The 17,226-nt window shown below is 36.6% G+C and overlaps 1 protein-coding gene across 1 annotated transcript in view; it reads left to right on the top strand.

The window, feature by feature from the left end:
• CPNE4 (copine 4) overlaps window positions 1–17,226 on the top strand; it is a 340,001-nt gene that overhangs the window by 281,999 nt on the left and 40,776 nt on the right. The window contains exon 7 of the mRNA XM_074195809.1: window positions 8,416–8,514. Within this exon, the coding sequence (XP_074051910.1) occupies window positions 8,416–8,514 (99 nt within the window). The remainder of the gene's footprint in view (window positions 1–8,415; window positions 8,515–17,226) is intronic.

The raw sequence follows: 17,226 nt of genomic DNA, 5'->3' as shown, positions 1-17,226 counted from the left end.
TTCAAAATTCTGCATCTGATATACTGAGAAATTCCAGTCTGTTTAAGGATCAAAGCTCACCCAGAAAGCTGAGCTTCCCTACAGAAATCATCAGTTAGAACTAAGACCAGTCCAGGTTCTCTCTCTCTCTTCTAAAAGGCATTGGATTGAATCTGCATCAGTTGAGCAATCAAATATAATTGTTTGATTGACCTGCCAGATAGTGTGCTTAGTAGGCATTGGGCTAAATGTTAAGGATACAGGAAAAGGTAAAAATAGTCCCTGCCCTCAAGAGTTTATACTCTAGTGAGGGAAACAATATTTCAATCAGTCAATAATCATTTAATCAAGCACTCTGAGCCAGCTGGACAGCTAGGTGATGCCATGCTTGGAAGTAGGGAAGACTTATCTTCCTGAGTAAAAATCCTGCCTCAAATGCTTATTAGCCATATCATCTTGTCTCAGTTTCTTCATCTGTAAAAAGAGCTAGAAAAAGAAATGGAAAACCATTTGACTGTCTTTGATAAGAAAATCACAAAGGGATCACAATGAAGTGGACGGGATTGAAATAACTGAACAACAATCAAAATATTCCAAGACTCAAAGAAAAGAAAAATAATCCCTGCCTTCAAGGAATTTGCATTCTAATGAATAAAATGACATGTAGATAACCAGGTGAATAAAAAGAAATATAAAGACTAGAAGGAAGGTAACAGTAGGCAAGACTAGAAGAAAATAAATACAAGGGACCTATTTGAGGGGACCTCCTAGCAGCTAGAGTGACCAAAGAAAACTTCAAGTAGAAGGTGGCACTTGAGCACGGTTTTGAAGCATTTGTTAAGTGCCTACTGTTTGCCTAATTCTCTGTTAGAGATTCAGATACAAAAATGAGAAAGCACTTCTTAAGGAGCTCACATTCTGCTAGGGGATTACAACATGTTAATGGATAAGAAAATTCAATTTACAAAGTTGCATTTCTCTAATCAATAATGATTGGAATATTTTTTCACATGACTTTAAATAGCTTTTATTATTTCTTCATCTGAGAACCTCATGTTCATATCCTTTGATCATTTAGCAATTGGGGAATGACTTGTAATCTTATACATTTGATTCAATTCTCTATATATTTCCCCCAATTACATGTAAAGATATCTTTAACATGCTTGTCTCTCCACTCATATAGTCTCTACTTTAGTTCTGACTCTGATAACCTCTTGTATGAACCTCTTGTAGAAGATCTAATGATGTTCTAATTGAGCTCTATATCTAGCCTCTCTAATCCATCCTTCACAGAGCTAAAGACCTGGTCATGTTTCTTATCTTCTCAAGAAGTTCCAGTGGCTCCCTGTTGTCAGTAGGATAATGTTCTCTGTCATATAAAGTCCCCCACAAAAATGGTTCCAGTGATCTTTCCAAAATAATAATAATGATGATAACTAACATTTATATTGATACTTACTATGTATATATGGTAATTATCTCGTTTGATCCTCACAAACCTAGATAGGAGATGCTATTGGATTTCATCTTACTGACTTCTAGATGCATTTTTTGCTTTTTTTATACCATAGCCATAGTCATTTCCCTTCATAAAACTCTCCTTTATGAAAAAAATTAAGCATTTATTCAAAACAGACCGATACTGCAAATGTGTCTGAGAATCTATGTAATATTTGGAGTCCATACTCTACCACTTCTCTGCTGAGCAGATGGAAGGATTTTTTTTTGAACAGTTTTCTGGCATCAAAATTGATAATGGTGTTTAATATCATTACTGATGCTCCTTAATGTTGCTTTTATCAGGAACTCCTAGAAGAAAAGGAAGACAAGGGCTTGCTTAATTAACACTTCCATTCTTTAGTAGTTGAGAATGTATTCTTTAAGGATGACTCACTAAGGAAATTATTGCAGTGAGTATATACATAAGTACTAGAGGACTGTGGGACAGATTTAATGATCTTCATTAGATATATTCCCTTGATTCTGCATCACTGAATTAGTTCATACAAATCTTTCCATGTTTCTCTGTATTCCTCCTATGTAGTGTATGGGTAAGAAATTCTGTCAACACTCCTATTCTACAAGTTAGTCAACAATTCCTTTATCAATTAAGAATCCATTTTGTTTCCTTTGTTCTGCCTACTAAAAGAAAATTTGAACTGAATTGACTGGAGCAAATGAAAGAATGGAATGATAAAATAACACCTTATTGAACCTATATATGAGCAAATGATGTATTTCAAGGAAGAGAGGGGAAGATGTTCAGGTAGAGGGGAGTCAGATGAAATGTATAACCCATTGATTAGAATTAATAAAGGAAGGCTACAAGGGGTTTAAGTAATTTGGGCAGGGGAGGAAGTAATGAGAAGAGATTAGGAACTGCTCTTAGGAAAGGGATAAGAAGGTTGCTCTGAGCACATATAGGTTCTGAAGCTCTCTTCTTCCCCATTTGCTTCCCCAAGAGCTCAATTTTAAAAGAAAAGTCATTCTGAGATATAGGGGAGATGGGAAGGTGAGTGGAAACTAAGGAAGTGTACAAGAAACATTTTGATAATAAATGGACATGACCCCCTTGTAAATCAATCTATATCTTGTCTCTCACTAAGTTTATCCAAAGTGATTTTTCTAAAGGACCAAATCATCAACTGCTGCTAAAGTCCATTGTGAAAAATGAGGCTACCTGCTCCAACTATCCTGAGTGGAGAAATCTATTTTTACTGACAGGTGACCTCTGCTTCAAACTAGCACGGTGTAGTGGCTAAAGAACTGACTTTGACTAATAAGGAAATATTCTATCTGTCAGATGTATGAAGAGGGGAGAAATTTATGACCAAATAAGAAATAAAGAACATTATAAATTATAAAATGGATGATTTTGACTATATTAAATTACAAAGTTTTTGCACTAATTAAACCAATGCAGCCAAAATTGGAAGGCAGAAAGCTGAGAAACAATTTTCACAGCTAGTGTTTCTGATAAAGAATTGATTTCTAAGATATATAGAGAAATGAATTAAATGTATAAGATTACAAGTCATTCCCCAATTGATAAATGATCAAAGGATATGAACATGAGATTCTCAGATGAAGAAATAATAAAAGCTATTTAAAGTCATGTGAAAAAATATTCCAATCATTATTGATTAGAGAAATGCAAGTTAAAACAACTATGAGGTCCCACCTCATACTTGTCACATTGGTTAACATGACAAAAAATAGAAAATGATCATTGTTGGAGAGAATTTGGGAAAATTGGGACACTGTAAACTGATCCAACCATACTGAAGAGCAGTCTGGAACTATGCCTAAAGAACAATCAAACTGATCATACCCTTTGATCCAGCAATTCCAATACTAGGTCTATATCCCAAAGAAATAATTAAAAATGGAAAAGTCTCACGTGTTCAAAAACACTTATAACAGCAATTTTTGTAGTGGCAAAAAATTGGAAATTGAGGGGAGTGGCTAACATCAATTGGGGAGTGGCTAAACAAGTTATGGTTTATGAATGTTATGGAGTACTACTGTTCTATACGAAATCACGAGTGGTTGGACTTTAGAGAAGCATGGAAAGACCTATGTGAACTGAGGTAAGTAAAGGGAAAACCAAGAGAACATTGTACACATTAACAACATTGTGAGATGATCAACTATGATAGATATAGCTCCTCTCAGCAGCTCAGAGATCAAGGACAACCCTGAGAGGGCTACTATGCACAATGCCATGGCGGGGGGTGGGGGGGAGCTATGGAGTCTGAATGTATACTACATTAACTTTTCTTTAAACTTCTCTTTTGTTTTTCCTTCCTTTTTCCACAACATGACTATTATTTAAATATGTTAAACATGAATATACATATACAACTTCTGCCTGACTGTTGGGGAGGGTAGTAGAAAAGTGTGGAACTCATAAATTTGCAAATGTATGAATGATGAAAAACTAACTTTGCATGTAACAGAAAAATAAAATAAAATTTCAGTGGAAAAAAAAGTGACTTGGGAGTCAGGAGAACCTGGGTGTGTGACCTTCTGTAAATCATATAACCTATTGATGTTTCAGTGAACTCCAGACTACAGATTGAAAAAGAAAGGACAGATTCACATTGGTAGGGGGATTTCACACACTGAGAACTCCCTATGCCAAGGAAATTATTGACCTGGTAAAAACCAAGCTCTCTGCTGAGCAGTACTAGTGTGCATTTTGATTTTTATGTTTTGAACCTCAAACCTTAATGGAATTTAGTTATTTTTTACTTTCCAATAGGTTGCTTAAGGATTTCCTTTATCCAGATTTTTTTTATTGGCTAGGATGGGATTGAATAGTATAATAAAAGCTAAGGCTTTGTGTAGCCTGAAAGATTTAGAGAGATTAAGTCATTTGTCTAAGCTAATAATAATAGATAGGTACTATTTATATTGCACTTTAAGGTTTGTAAAGAATGTTCGATCTCTTTTGATCATCCCAACAATCCTTGGAGGTAACTGCTATTGTTATCCTCATTTTATAAATGAGAAAATTGAGGCAGATAGATCACTGACTTGCCCAGGATAAACCAAGTAGAAATAAGTGGATTTGAAGTCTGATCTCCCAGACTCTAGTTCCATTGTGCTTCCTAGATGTGTATTAATATAATAAATTAGTACAGAACTGATATTAGAATCTGAGTTACCTTACTCCTTGGTCAGTTCTCTTCCCTTTGTACTATGCTGCCTATTGACTTATTCTACTATTCACCAAATTTATTCATGATCCACCTCTCTATCCCTGTTTCCCAACCTCCTTTTTTAAGAAAGATTTATTTATTTTGAGTTTTACAATTTTTCCCCTAATCTTGCTTCCCTCCCCCCACTCCCCACAGAAGGCAATTTGTCAGTTGATCTAAGTTGAATGTGATAAAAGAGAAATCATATCCTTAAGAAAAATAAAGTATAAGAGATAGCAAAATTACATAATAATAGTTTTTCCCCTAAGTTAAAGGAAATAGTCTTTGGTCTTTGTGTAAATTCCACAGTTATTTCTCTGGATACAGATGATATCCATTGCAGACAGCCCAAAATTGTCCCTGATTGTTGCACTGATGGAATGAGCAAGTCCATCAAGGTTGATCATCACCCCCATGTTGTTGTTAGGGTGCACAATGCTTTTCTGCTTCTGCTCATCTCGCTCAGCATCAGTTCATACAAATTCTTCTAGGCTTCCCTGATTTCCATCCCTCCTGGTTTCTAATAGAACAATAGTGTTCCATAAACTACATATACCACAGTTTGTTAAGCCATTCCCCAGTTGAAGGACATTTACTTGATTTCTACTTCTTTGCCACCACAAATAGGGCTGCTATGAATATTTTTGTACAAGTGATGTTTTTACCCTTTTTCATCATCTCTTCAGGGTATAGACCCAGTAGTGGTATTGCTGGATCAAAGGGTATGCACATTGTGTTACCCTTTGGGCACAATTCCAAACTGCTCTCCAGAAAGGTTGGATGAGTTCACAGCTCTACCAACAATGTATTAGTGTCCCAGATTTCCCACATCCCTTCCAACATTGATCATTGTCCTTTCTAGTCATATTGGCCAATCTGAGAGGCATGAGGTGGTACCTCAGAGATGCTTTAATTTGCATTTCTCTACTCAGTAATGATTTAGAGCAATTTTCATATGATTATGGATCGCTTTGATTTCCTCATCTGTAAATTGCCTTTACATATCCTTTGACCATTTGTCAATTGGGGAATGGCTTGGTTTTTTTTGAAAATTTGTCTCAGCTCTCTGTATATTTTAGAAATGAGTCCTTTGTCAGAAATACTAGTTGTAAAAATTGTTTCCCAGTTTACTACATTTCTTTTGATCTTGATTACAGTGGTTTTGTCTGTGCAAAAGCTTTTTAATTTAATGTAATCAAAATTATCTAGTTTGTTTTTAATAATGTTCTCCATCTCTTCCTTGGTCATAAAGTGCTTCCCTTTCCATAGATCTGACAGGTAAACTAGTCCTTGATCTTCTAGTTTGCTTATAATATTTTTTATGACTAGATCCTGTATCCATTTGGATCTTATCTTGGTATAGGGTGTGAGGTGTTCCATTTTTCAATGGATCAATCAATCCACAAACAAGTGTCTGCTTTGTGCAAGGGACTGTATAAGATCTGGGAATTAGAAAATCAAAGGAAAAAATTATGACTGCCTTTCATGAGCTTATATTCTAATGGAGAGATAGCACATAGATACACACACACACACACACACACACACACACACACACACATATATATTCAGACTATATATGTAAGAAATACTGTACTGCCTAAAGTGATCCTTTCTTCTCCTTTTAGACTTCACATAACATTTTTATCATATTCTTCGTGGTTTATGTTAAAATTCTTATGTTATATGTTATATATAACATAAAATATATATAACATAAAATTCTTATGTTATATATGTTTAAAACATATATAAATATGTTATATTCTTTAGAGTTATCTCTGTATGTCTCACAGTCCCCATACTGGATTCTAAGCTCCATGAAAACAGGGACAATGTATTATTTTGAGATCCATAATACAATGTCTGAGATCCAAGATCTTCCCTCAATACACACTAGCTGAGTGACCACAATACATCAGTGTTTCAGAGCCCCACAATTCCCACCCCACCAGCCCTAAAACTGTAAGTTAGAGATGAGTTCCTAATGAGAATCAATGGAAACTAGTTCCCCACACTGATAGCACCACAGTTCTATATAAAAGAGGAAGGGATTCTTAAGGTTCTCTAGCAAACAATGTTAGATTGTCCCCTTTGAGAAATCTTAGCCTAAATATGAACCCCAAAGATAACCTGACTTTAATTCCATTTGAGATGGTTCCTGGAACTTTTTTCCCCTACTTACAAATCATTGGTTAGTTTACTGCCTGAGCACCCTCTGAAGATTTCCAGAAGTACCCTTCTTATATCAAGGTATGAAGCAGGGATATTTATGGAAGAAGTGGGTTTGATAGGGTATACCTTGTATAGTTGGGATTATGGAGTTCCAGAATATATTGACACAACTGAGATGAACAAGACTTTTGGAAGGAGGGGCCATTCTGTCCAGATGGGCCATTCTGGATCTTAATTAAATACTTAACTACCCTGATGATTTGTGAGTTCATCAGTATGGGCCTCCCAGATCCCAATCCTTCTAGGCCTTTGCCTCTTTTCCATGTCTTTCCATAATTCCTGTACAGAACATTTGCTTTACATCTTCCTTTGTTTGGGGTGGGGGGGGGGTGTTCCAGTGATATGTCAACTGGATCCAACTGTTTGGGGACAGAGTTCAGACTTTAAAAGTGTCAATAGTTCAATCAATATTTGTAAGGGTTTTTAATGATGATTTTTCAAGTCCTTTGACTTTTTGCCACCACTGAGTAGGAAATAGAAGGGAACCACTCAAGATTAATGCTATTTTATATTTTTGCCTATTGCCTGAGATGCCATTAGAATCATAACAAGGGATGTATGCATAAATATGTGCAAGTGTTACAAACCATTCCTGGAGTGGAGAGGAGGGCAGGGACATAGCTTCTTGGAGAGGAAACAGCAATCTCATGGCAATAACAGAAGGTTCTTGTTATTTTAAGTTACTATTCCTACTGACTGAGTGATAAATTCTGTTGTTTCTATGTTGTTGAAGAGGTTGGTACTATTGGCAACAACTAAGTTTGACACCCTTCATGTTTCATACCCTGGGACAAAGTTCTGATCACTCTACCTTAGTTTAACCCCTGACTGTCATGGCCAAAACAATTCACCACCTTGTGTCTAGTCTTCTAGTGATGAGTTTTTCCATGACCTATATACAACAAACAAATCAGCAGAATGGTGTGCCTTTTTCCCATATAAGAATATTAAATGTCCTAGTTTATGTGTCTCTTATCTCTTAATCATTTCTATTAAGTTGCCACTTCCAACTTCAAAACAAACAGAAAAGTTTATGTTAACAATGGAAAGAACACATTTTAGGGTCTCAGGATTTGGGTTCAAATCCCAGTAATAGTACTCAACAACTATCTTTATCTGTCTGGACTTCAGTTTCTTCATCTGTAAAATGGGGAGATTGGAATTAATAGTCTTTGACATTCCTTCAGATTCAAGGCCTATGATTATCTGATTTACTGTAGAATCCAAAGCCTAGAGACTATTATTGGTTTCTTCTGACAAGCTCAGAGTCCTGAGAGTTGTTAACCTCTAGTATTGCTACCTTGGATGTTGACTTCCACTAATGTTCTCTCCTCCCAGCCTAATACAATTTGTTTATTCTTTTTTCCCACTTCTTATCCTCCTCCTCCTCCTCCTCCTCCTCCCCCCTTCAAGCATTTGACCTTTTTTAAAGGCAACATCACCTTCCCTTTAGAGAGGCTGCTTTCTAAAGAACACTCATTTCCTTCTCTTGCAGTGCATCGTCTGGGACTGGGACTCCAATGGCAAACATGACTTCATTGGAGAATTTACCTCAACATTCAAGGAGATGAGGGGAGCAATGGAAGGAAAACAAGTAAGAGCTGAGGGTTGAGGGAATTCCTGGTTTGTTTAGTTTCTTAACCATTTAATTCTGAAACTCATAAATGTTCACTATTTAACCCTATAATGTTGAGTGACTTTGCCTCAGTTTATTCATCTGTAAAATGGGGATAATCTGATCATCTCCCAGGATTTCTCTAAGGATCAAATGAGCTATCATAGAGAGAACTTTGAAAATTTTCAAGTGCTAGGTAAATATTAAATATTATGATATGATCCTATAATGTTATTATTATTTTGTTATTATTCTAGGTGGGTATTTAAAGTAAAAGTGTTATGTATCTCAGTTAAATGCCTACCCCCCAATATCCAGTGTTTCTTAATTTAATAAAATAAATCTAAAGATCAGGGTAGCTAGGTAGAATCATGGATAGAGCACCTGGCCTGGAGTCAGGAAGACCTGAGTTCAAATCTGGCCTCAGACCCTTACTAGTTTGTGTGACTCTGGGCAAATTACTTAACCATATTTGCCTTAGTCCCTCATCTGTAAAATGAGCTGGGGAAAGAATTGGTAAAACAGTATCTTTGCCAAGAATACCTAAAATGGGGTTACAAAGAGTCAGATACTAATGAAAAAAATGACTTAACAACAAAATCTTTACCAAAAAAGTTTGAAATGGAGTCACAGAGAGTCAGATATTACTAAAAAAATGACTCAACAAGAAAAGCTTTTGAAGAGATTCTCTGGTCCATTTAATGGAAATCTGCTCTATAGTAACTTCTATGCATGTCTGTTTTACTGAGTGACTTTTGGTAACTGTTCAGCCCCCATACTGTGGACATCTGATATAGTCACAACATGGGGGCTCTTTGCTTACTGGTTTGTTTTATTTATTTTTGCTTTGGGAAGTGGGGCATGAAGTCAAAATGAAACTATCATTACTAAATGGCTTATGTAGAGACTGGTTTTGACTTTGACTTAATTGGAATTTAGAAAATGAGTTTCCTCTGATTCCCCTGCTGACTGGTCTCTGTTCAAAGGACAAAAAGAAGAATCTGTCACTCTCCATCTTGTAGTTATGTTTAAATCTCTAACACCATCTAGGGAACCCTGGGAATGCCAATCGGCCCAGAACTGGCTTCAAGTATCTGAAGGGCTATATGTAGCCGAGTGGAGAGTGCTTAAAAGGTTTCTTCTTTGGGGCAGCTAGGTGCTCATTGGATAGAGCACTGGCCCTGGAGTCAGGAGGACCTGAGTTTAAATCCAGCTTCAGAAAACTTGATACTTACTAGCTGTGTGACCTTGGGCAAGTCACTTAGCCCCATTGCCCCATTAAAAAAAAAGTCTCTTCTTAACCCCTCTACTAGAAGTTGCAGAGAGAAGTTTAGATTTTCTTTAAGAGAAAAGCTCCTCAGGGAGCTGTCCACAAATAGACTGCTGCTCAGGGAGGTTGCCCCTCATGGAAAACTTGATGAAAAGGGCCAGGTGAGCCTTTTCTGGTAATCTTAGATTAAGAGCTATAAGGGACCTCAAAAGGTCAAATAGCGCATTTGAAGGTGAAATAACAGGTTCAATGAATCCTGAGGGCCATGCCATTAGTACTTACTCACTAATCAGGTAGGATTAAGAACCTAAATTTTCTAAGACCCACAGTTTAACCACCATACCAAACCACCTTTAGATGTTGTAGAAGAGATTCTTGGTCATTTGCAGCTTGTGTTAATTGACTTCTGAGATGCCTCCTTCCTCTGAGAGCCTCCAATTTAGTGATTTGGAGCTATTCAAAGTGGCCATGCAGACCAGTCACTTTGGAGCACCATCATCCCCCTAATAGAAGTCTAACAAAGTGTGTGTGTGTGTGTGTGTGTGTGTGTGTGTGTGTGTATGTTTTGTTTTGTTTTTGAGGAATAAATATCAGAATGTACATTGCCTGTCACCCAAAGTTAAAATGTCAACAACATCCCATGAGTTACTAGGTAATAGGTACTTTGATATACTCATCACATGAGAGAGAAAAAAAGCAAAATGGATACATAAGAAAATCATAAAACATTATGAAAGGGAAGTATAGGTTAATTGTTCACATATTGAAATAGGAACTTTCATATAGGAGTGAGAATCAATTCTCACTCTGTGTGAAGCCAAGAAAGGAAGTTGCATGTTTAATGCCTCAGTTTCCCTCTCAGTTTCCCCATTTACATTTTTTAAAGATCCTAACTATGCAGTTTTTCAGGCTATGAGTTAAATTGCTAATTAAAATGATTATCATATATTTGACATAAAATCTTCTAGTCCTCACTTTACTAATGAGAATACTGAGGGTCTTTGTTACATTATTGACCAAGGTCACAAATATTTTAATATGCTAAATCAAATGTATTCTATACACTTTTAGACCAAAACATGCATTTTCATTGCTTTTGAAAGAGGTCATGGGGCAACTAGGTGGGCCAGTGGATAGAGCTTCAACCCTAGAGTCAGGAGTACCTGAGTTCAAATACAGCCTCAGACACTTAATAATTACCTAGCTGTGTGGCCTTGGGCAAGTCACTTAACCCCATTTGCCTTACAAATACCTTTAAAAAAAAGAGGTGATTATTATTATTATTATTATTCCAGTTCACATTGATAAATAAATTAAATGATAAATCCTAGGGCAAGTATTATCTCTATTTTACAGATAATAAAACTGAAGATATTTCTTGATAGGAAGGAAGGAATCATGGAATAATTTCTTAATCACCCATTATAGACCAGGTACTTTGCTAAGCACTTTACAATATTTACAAATATCATCTCATTTAATCAACCCAACGAATCTGGAATAGTGGTTGAGAACTGCTAATAAAGTTGAGAAACTGAGGCAGAGGTTAAATGACTTTCCCAAGGTTCCATAGATAATAAGCACCTGAGATCTCATTTGAACTCAAGCCTTCTTGATTCTAGATCCAACTCTCTAATCACTTTGCTACTTAGCTGCTAATCTCATAACTAGTGAGTAGAGTATTGAAACTCAAATCCCAACACCATGTCATTTCACACCATACCATTACTATCAAATAGAAAGGGAAAAAAAGATCAGAATTTCCATACTTTACTTGGGGTGGAAGAAGATCTATCCAGATCTACTCAGGATCCCAAGTAAACCAACTTATGAGGTCTTCTCAACCAATCCATTCTGTACTTTGAACCAACTGTGCAACTTGGGACTAAGAGAGAAGAAGGGATGTTGAAACTGGAACAGAGGGACCTAATTATTTTATATATGAGTAATCTAGTTTACCCAGAGCTGGTGACCTGAGGTTATCATTAAATCCTTGATTCAGATTCCATAATCCTAATTCCAACAGAAATTAAAGTATCAGATCAATTCTCCATCAAGTGTCATCAACAGTCAAGCCTAACAAACGAGAATGCACCCTGAGAAAAAGTACAGATTGTTTATTGTGAATTCAAAAAACTGCTACCATTCAGTCATCTCTTTTTTAAATTAAATTTTATTTTTTTAATCAGCAAAAATCTATTTTACCTCCTTTCTATCTCTCCCCACCATTGAAAAAGAAAGGAAGATAAATTCCCTGTTATAGGCTATAATCAAGCCAAAAAAATCCCCAACTGGCTATGTACTTTAGTATATATGCTCAATGTATACCTTGAGTCCATTTCTCAGGATGTGGGTAGCATGCTTCCTCATGAAACATCTAGAATCATGGCTACTCATTGTATTGATCAGAGTTCCTAAGTCTCTCTTACATATTCTTATGTTATGTCTCCTGATTATGCTGACTTGATTCTGAACCAGCTTATTCCAGTCTTCCTATGGTTTCTTTGAAACTATCTCCCTCATCATTTTTGATGACACAATAGTATTCCATTACATTCCTATATATAACTTGTTCATCCATTCCCCAATTTTTTATTGGTACCACCTTACTTTTCAGTTCTTTGCCACCAAAAAACTGATATAAATAATTTTGTATATTTGAGTTCTTTTCCTCTGTCATTGAACTCTTTTAGGTATAGACCCAGCAGGGATATCACTAGGTCAAAGGGGATGAAGATTTCAATAACTTTTTGGGTGTGCCTAAAAATTATTTTCCAGAATGGCTGGATCAGTTCACAGTCCCACCAACAATTCTTTAATGTACCTTGTTTCCCACAGGCCCTCCAACCTTTGTTATTTTCTGCTTTTGTAAACTTTGCCAATTTGATGAGTGTAGGGTAGAATTTGTGTTGTTTTTAAGTTTAAATTTAATTATTAGTAGTTCAGAGCATTTTATGTGACTATTAATATTTAAGTTTCTTCCTCTGAAAACTGTCTCATCTAAATTACTGACAGTTATTGGGGGGGCATCTAATCATATCTAAAGCCTTTGGCATATAAGGTAATGTTTAGAGACATTGCCAATTTTAAAAGGGGCAGTCACTGTGATTCTTTTGTTTGATGGAATTCAGATAGAATGAATGAATTAATGAAAATGAATGACCCATTTATTAAGCACTTACTTTTTGCAAAATATGGGGGATACAAATAGAAAAGTAAAACATTCCCTGCCCTTAAGAAGTTTCCAATTCTAATGATGATGAGGAGAGGATATGTGGGAGGTTTCTGTTGCAAAGATGGAAAGATGGAAAGGTGGAAAGATGGAAAGATGGAAAGATCCCAAGGTCTTCAGGTGCAATGACAAAGCAGATGTTAATGCCTTTTTAAAAATGTCATTTTCACCAATAAAGTGGTATCAGTTTTTGTTGTCAAGATGTTTGCCAGTGCCATAGACTTGGAAGAAAAGATCTTTCTCTTTGAGGACTTCAGTAGATGAAAGATACAGGAGTTGTGGCCAAGTAACATCTCCCTAGGCAGTGATTGCTCCTCAGGATGATGACTGAGGGCTTTGGGCTGGAAGCATTGCTGCTGTCAAGGATCTGGGGTTTGGGTCTTGGTCTCTCTGGGTTCTGAGGGAATATGGCAGTCAAGGTGTGGTGGTGACCAGAAATGGTCCTGGGACAAGTATACATGTGTGTGTGTGTGTGTGTGTGTGTGTGTGTGTGTGTGTGTGTGTGTATATATATATATATATATATATATATATATATATATATATATATATATATATTCTCGAAGTCCCTCTCATCCAACTGCTTCACTTTGTACATGAGCAAAAACCACATTCAGGAGAAGTGAAGTTACTTGTTCAAGATCACACCATTAGTAAAGCTCAGAGGTGGGATTTGAACACAGACCACCCCTGGCCTCCAACTCCTCTATACCATGCTTCTTCTATCATTCTTTTTATTTTGTGTTTTACAAACTATTTGATTGATGAAGGAGGTGTTAGAATATATTATTGTTGCTATTATGATTATTATAACAGGGATGGTCAGGAAACTTGGATTTCCTTAGAGTATTTGTCTGAGTTCAATCAACTGCTTAGCCTTAAACTAAGATCATGACTTGAAATGAATTGGTGCCTCATGCCCAGGCATTATAATTCCTTAATAAAAACTGGAATCATTAACTCATTAATAACTTTAGTCCAGCTTGATGCAAATATATTGAGAGTGATAGTAATTATGGGATATGATAAAAAGTTGACGTGCCTAATTTGCGAAGTGTTCCTTTACAATTATCATAGAATCCCTGGGACCTTTGTTTTCATGACTTGTTTGTTGCTGTTGTTCTCAAAAAGGACCAATGACATCAGGAGAATGATGTCTTGACTTGTCAGTGAAATGGATTTACGTGAGGCAGGGCTGTGCAAAGCCATCAGCCTCAGGCTCTTGTACAGGGCCATCGGAGTCCAGTGTCAAGACCTAGGTCAGGATGATTGATTGGAGAAGAGGTACTTGGATGTTGGTTATGAGACAAGGACCTTTACTTGGGGGACCTGAGATTCTTGACATCCAGACTGGCACATTTTTTAATGGGGGAGTTTTGGAAATTCTTTTATCAAATTCCATCTGAAGTCTTTTGTTAAAAAAAAAAGCTATTCATAGAGTAAATGACAACCTGGAGAGCTCTCTGAAAGGGAAGGAAATTAAAGCATCTGACCCCAATGCAGACAAACTGGAGGCTTTGACTTAGGGGAAGACATTTCCTGATCTCAATGTTTGGCTTTTGTTTAATTTATATTTTATTAAATGGATATGGTTATGGTTAACCAAAAATGACCTTTGAGATTCCTTCTAACTCTGAGGTTCTGTTAAAATTCAGCAAAAATATTACTGAATTTGGAAAGGAAAAACCCTGTTTTTTGCTCCCTATAATCATTAAATCCCTAGGTGACATTGAAATAGATATGATGGTCAGGTAAGGGCAGCATCTTTGTTACTGGGAGCTTCCTTATTATTGTCAAGGGCACCCCCATTCTTCAGTCACTCAGGAATAAAATCTCAGGGTCCTCCCTGACTCTTTACTGGCACTCATTTCATATAACCAATCTATTTTCAAGTTTAGATATTTATTTCTACCTTCACAATATCTCTCCCATGTGTCCCATCCCCACACTCAGACAGTACCACCCTATTTCAAGTGATATTAATGCTTCCCCAAATTATTATAAAATCCTTGAATTAGTAATCCCCTGACTCCAGTTTCTCCCAGTTGCAATCCATTAATTACTCAGATGCCATATTGATAATTTTCTAAAGTGAAGGTTTGACCACATCACATCCTCTCTTCTCAGTAAGTTATTTTTCTTCAGTTGTTTTCAGTCATGCCTAACTCTGGGTTTTCTTGGCACAAGTATTGGAATGGTTTGTTCCTTCTCCAGGTCATTTTACAGATAAAGAAACTGGGGCAAGCAAGGTGAAGGGACTTATCCAGGTTCACACAACTAGTAAGTGTCTGAGGACTGATTTGAACTCAGGAAGATGAACCTTTCTGACTCTGGACCCAGCACTCTATCTCCTATACCAGCTAGGTGTCCCACAATGCATCTAGTAGGGCTTAATATATTTCATTCAATGCTTCACTACACTCTGTTTATCACCTACAAAGAAAACTACATAGGCAGCCATCCCTTACTTCCCATCATTTTCTTGTCCCCTTCTTCCCTCCCCCACCTCTCCACCCTTCCCATAGCATATCATATCTTTAATATTGCTGGAGCTAAAATAGTCACCTATGGTTATATTATAGATGTTGGTTTTGGACTTTTCCCAAAGCTAATTTGGTTGACCTAGATTTTCTTGGTAATTGTCTTATGTCATTGTTTAGAAATGAGGCTAGAATTCTCATTACCAGCAAACAAAGCAGAAGTTCCAAGGAGTTATCAATCAGAGCAAGGCCAAGTTCAGAGGAAGAAATAGAAGCCCTTGAGGGGACCACTATTCCCCAGAGTTCTGAGGGGTGTCCCTGTTCACAGTCATTAAAGGATCATTAGGTCCTGAATCTAGAGGTCTTTGAGTTCAATATGCTCATTTATGGATAAAGAAAGAGACTGAGGGAGGTGAAGGAGTCTGCCCACAGTCACACAAATAGTCAGCATCCAAGGCAGTCTCTTGACTCAAGAGTCATTGTCTCTTCCACTGAATCATAGGAACTTCCAGTTCTTACCACCTATGGCTTTTGGACCAGTCTGAGTCATATTTAATTTTAATTAATTTATGGATGATAACAACAGTGACAACAACCCACATTTACATGGTACTTTGTGGTTATAAGATATTTTACATATGTTATCTCAATTGAACTTTACAAAAGGAAAAAAAACCTGTGAAATAGGTCATATAAATATTTTAACACCATATTTTACAGATGAAGAACTGAGCTTCAGAGAGTTTGGAATGAGGTTCACATAGTTAAGAAACAGCTTAGAGGCAGGACTCAAGGCTAAGTCTTTGAATGAACGCTAAAATCTAGTACATGATATCCCTTCATGATATTTATTCATTTATTTTATTAGAATAATGGCTAGCAATTTGGAATTATACCCAAAGGGTAACAAACAAGTGCATACCCTTTGATCCAGCAATGCCACTACTGGGTCTATACCCTGAAGAGATGATGAAAAAAGGGTAAAAACATCACTTATACAAATATATTCATAGCAGCCCTGTTTGTGGTGGCAAAGAATTGGAAATTAAGTGAATGGCCTTCAATTGGGGAATGGCTTAGCAAACTGTGGTATATGTATGTCGTAGAATACTATTGTTTTATTAGAAACCAGGAAGGATGGGAGTTCAGGGAAGCCTGGAAGGATTTGCATGAACTGATGCTGAGTGAGATGAGCAGAACCAAAGAAACACTGTCCACCCTAACAGCAACATGGGAGTGATAATCAACCTTGAAGGACTCGCTCATTCCATCAGTGCAACAATCAGGGACAATTTTGGGCTGTCTGCAATGGAGAATACCATCTGTATCCAGAGAAAGAATTGTGGAGTTTAAACAAAGACCAAGGACTATTACCTTTAATTTAGGGAGGAAAAGTTTATCTTATTATGTAATTTTGCTATATCTTATATTTTATTTTTCTTCCTTAAGGATATGATTTCTTTCTCAACACATTCAACTGAGATCAATGTATACCATGGAAAGAATGTAAAAACTAACAGAATGCCTTCTGTGGGGGTGGGGGGGAGGGAAGCAAGATTAGGGGGAAAATTGTAAAACTCAAAATAAATTAAATCTTTCTTAAAAAAACAGAACAATGGATAGCATTTATATAGTGCCTTAAGGTTCACAAAAGCCTTTATAAATATCAACCTAAAGAAGTAGTTTCTATTATTATTCCTATTTTCCAG

The sequence above is a fragment of the Macrotis lagotis genome, chromosome 7, assembly GCF_037893015.1.
Source record: "Macrotis lagotis isolate mMagLag1 chromosome 7, bilby.v1.9.chrom.fasta, whole genome shotgun sequence".
NCBI lineage: Eukaryota > Metazoa > Chordata > Mammalia > Peramelemorphia > Peramelidae > Macrotis > Macrotis lagotis.
Note: the sequence above shows the minus strand (reverse complement) of the source record. Positions and strands in the feature narration are given on the sequence as shown.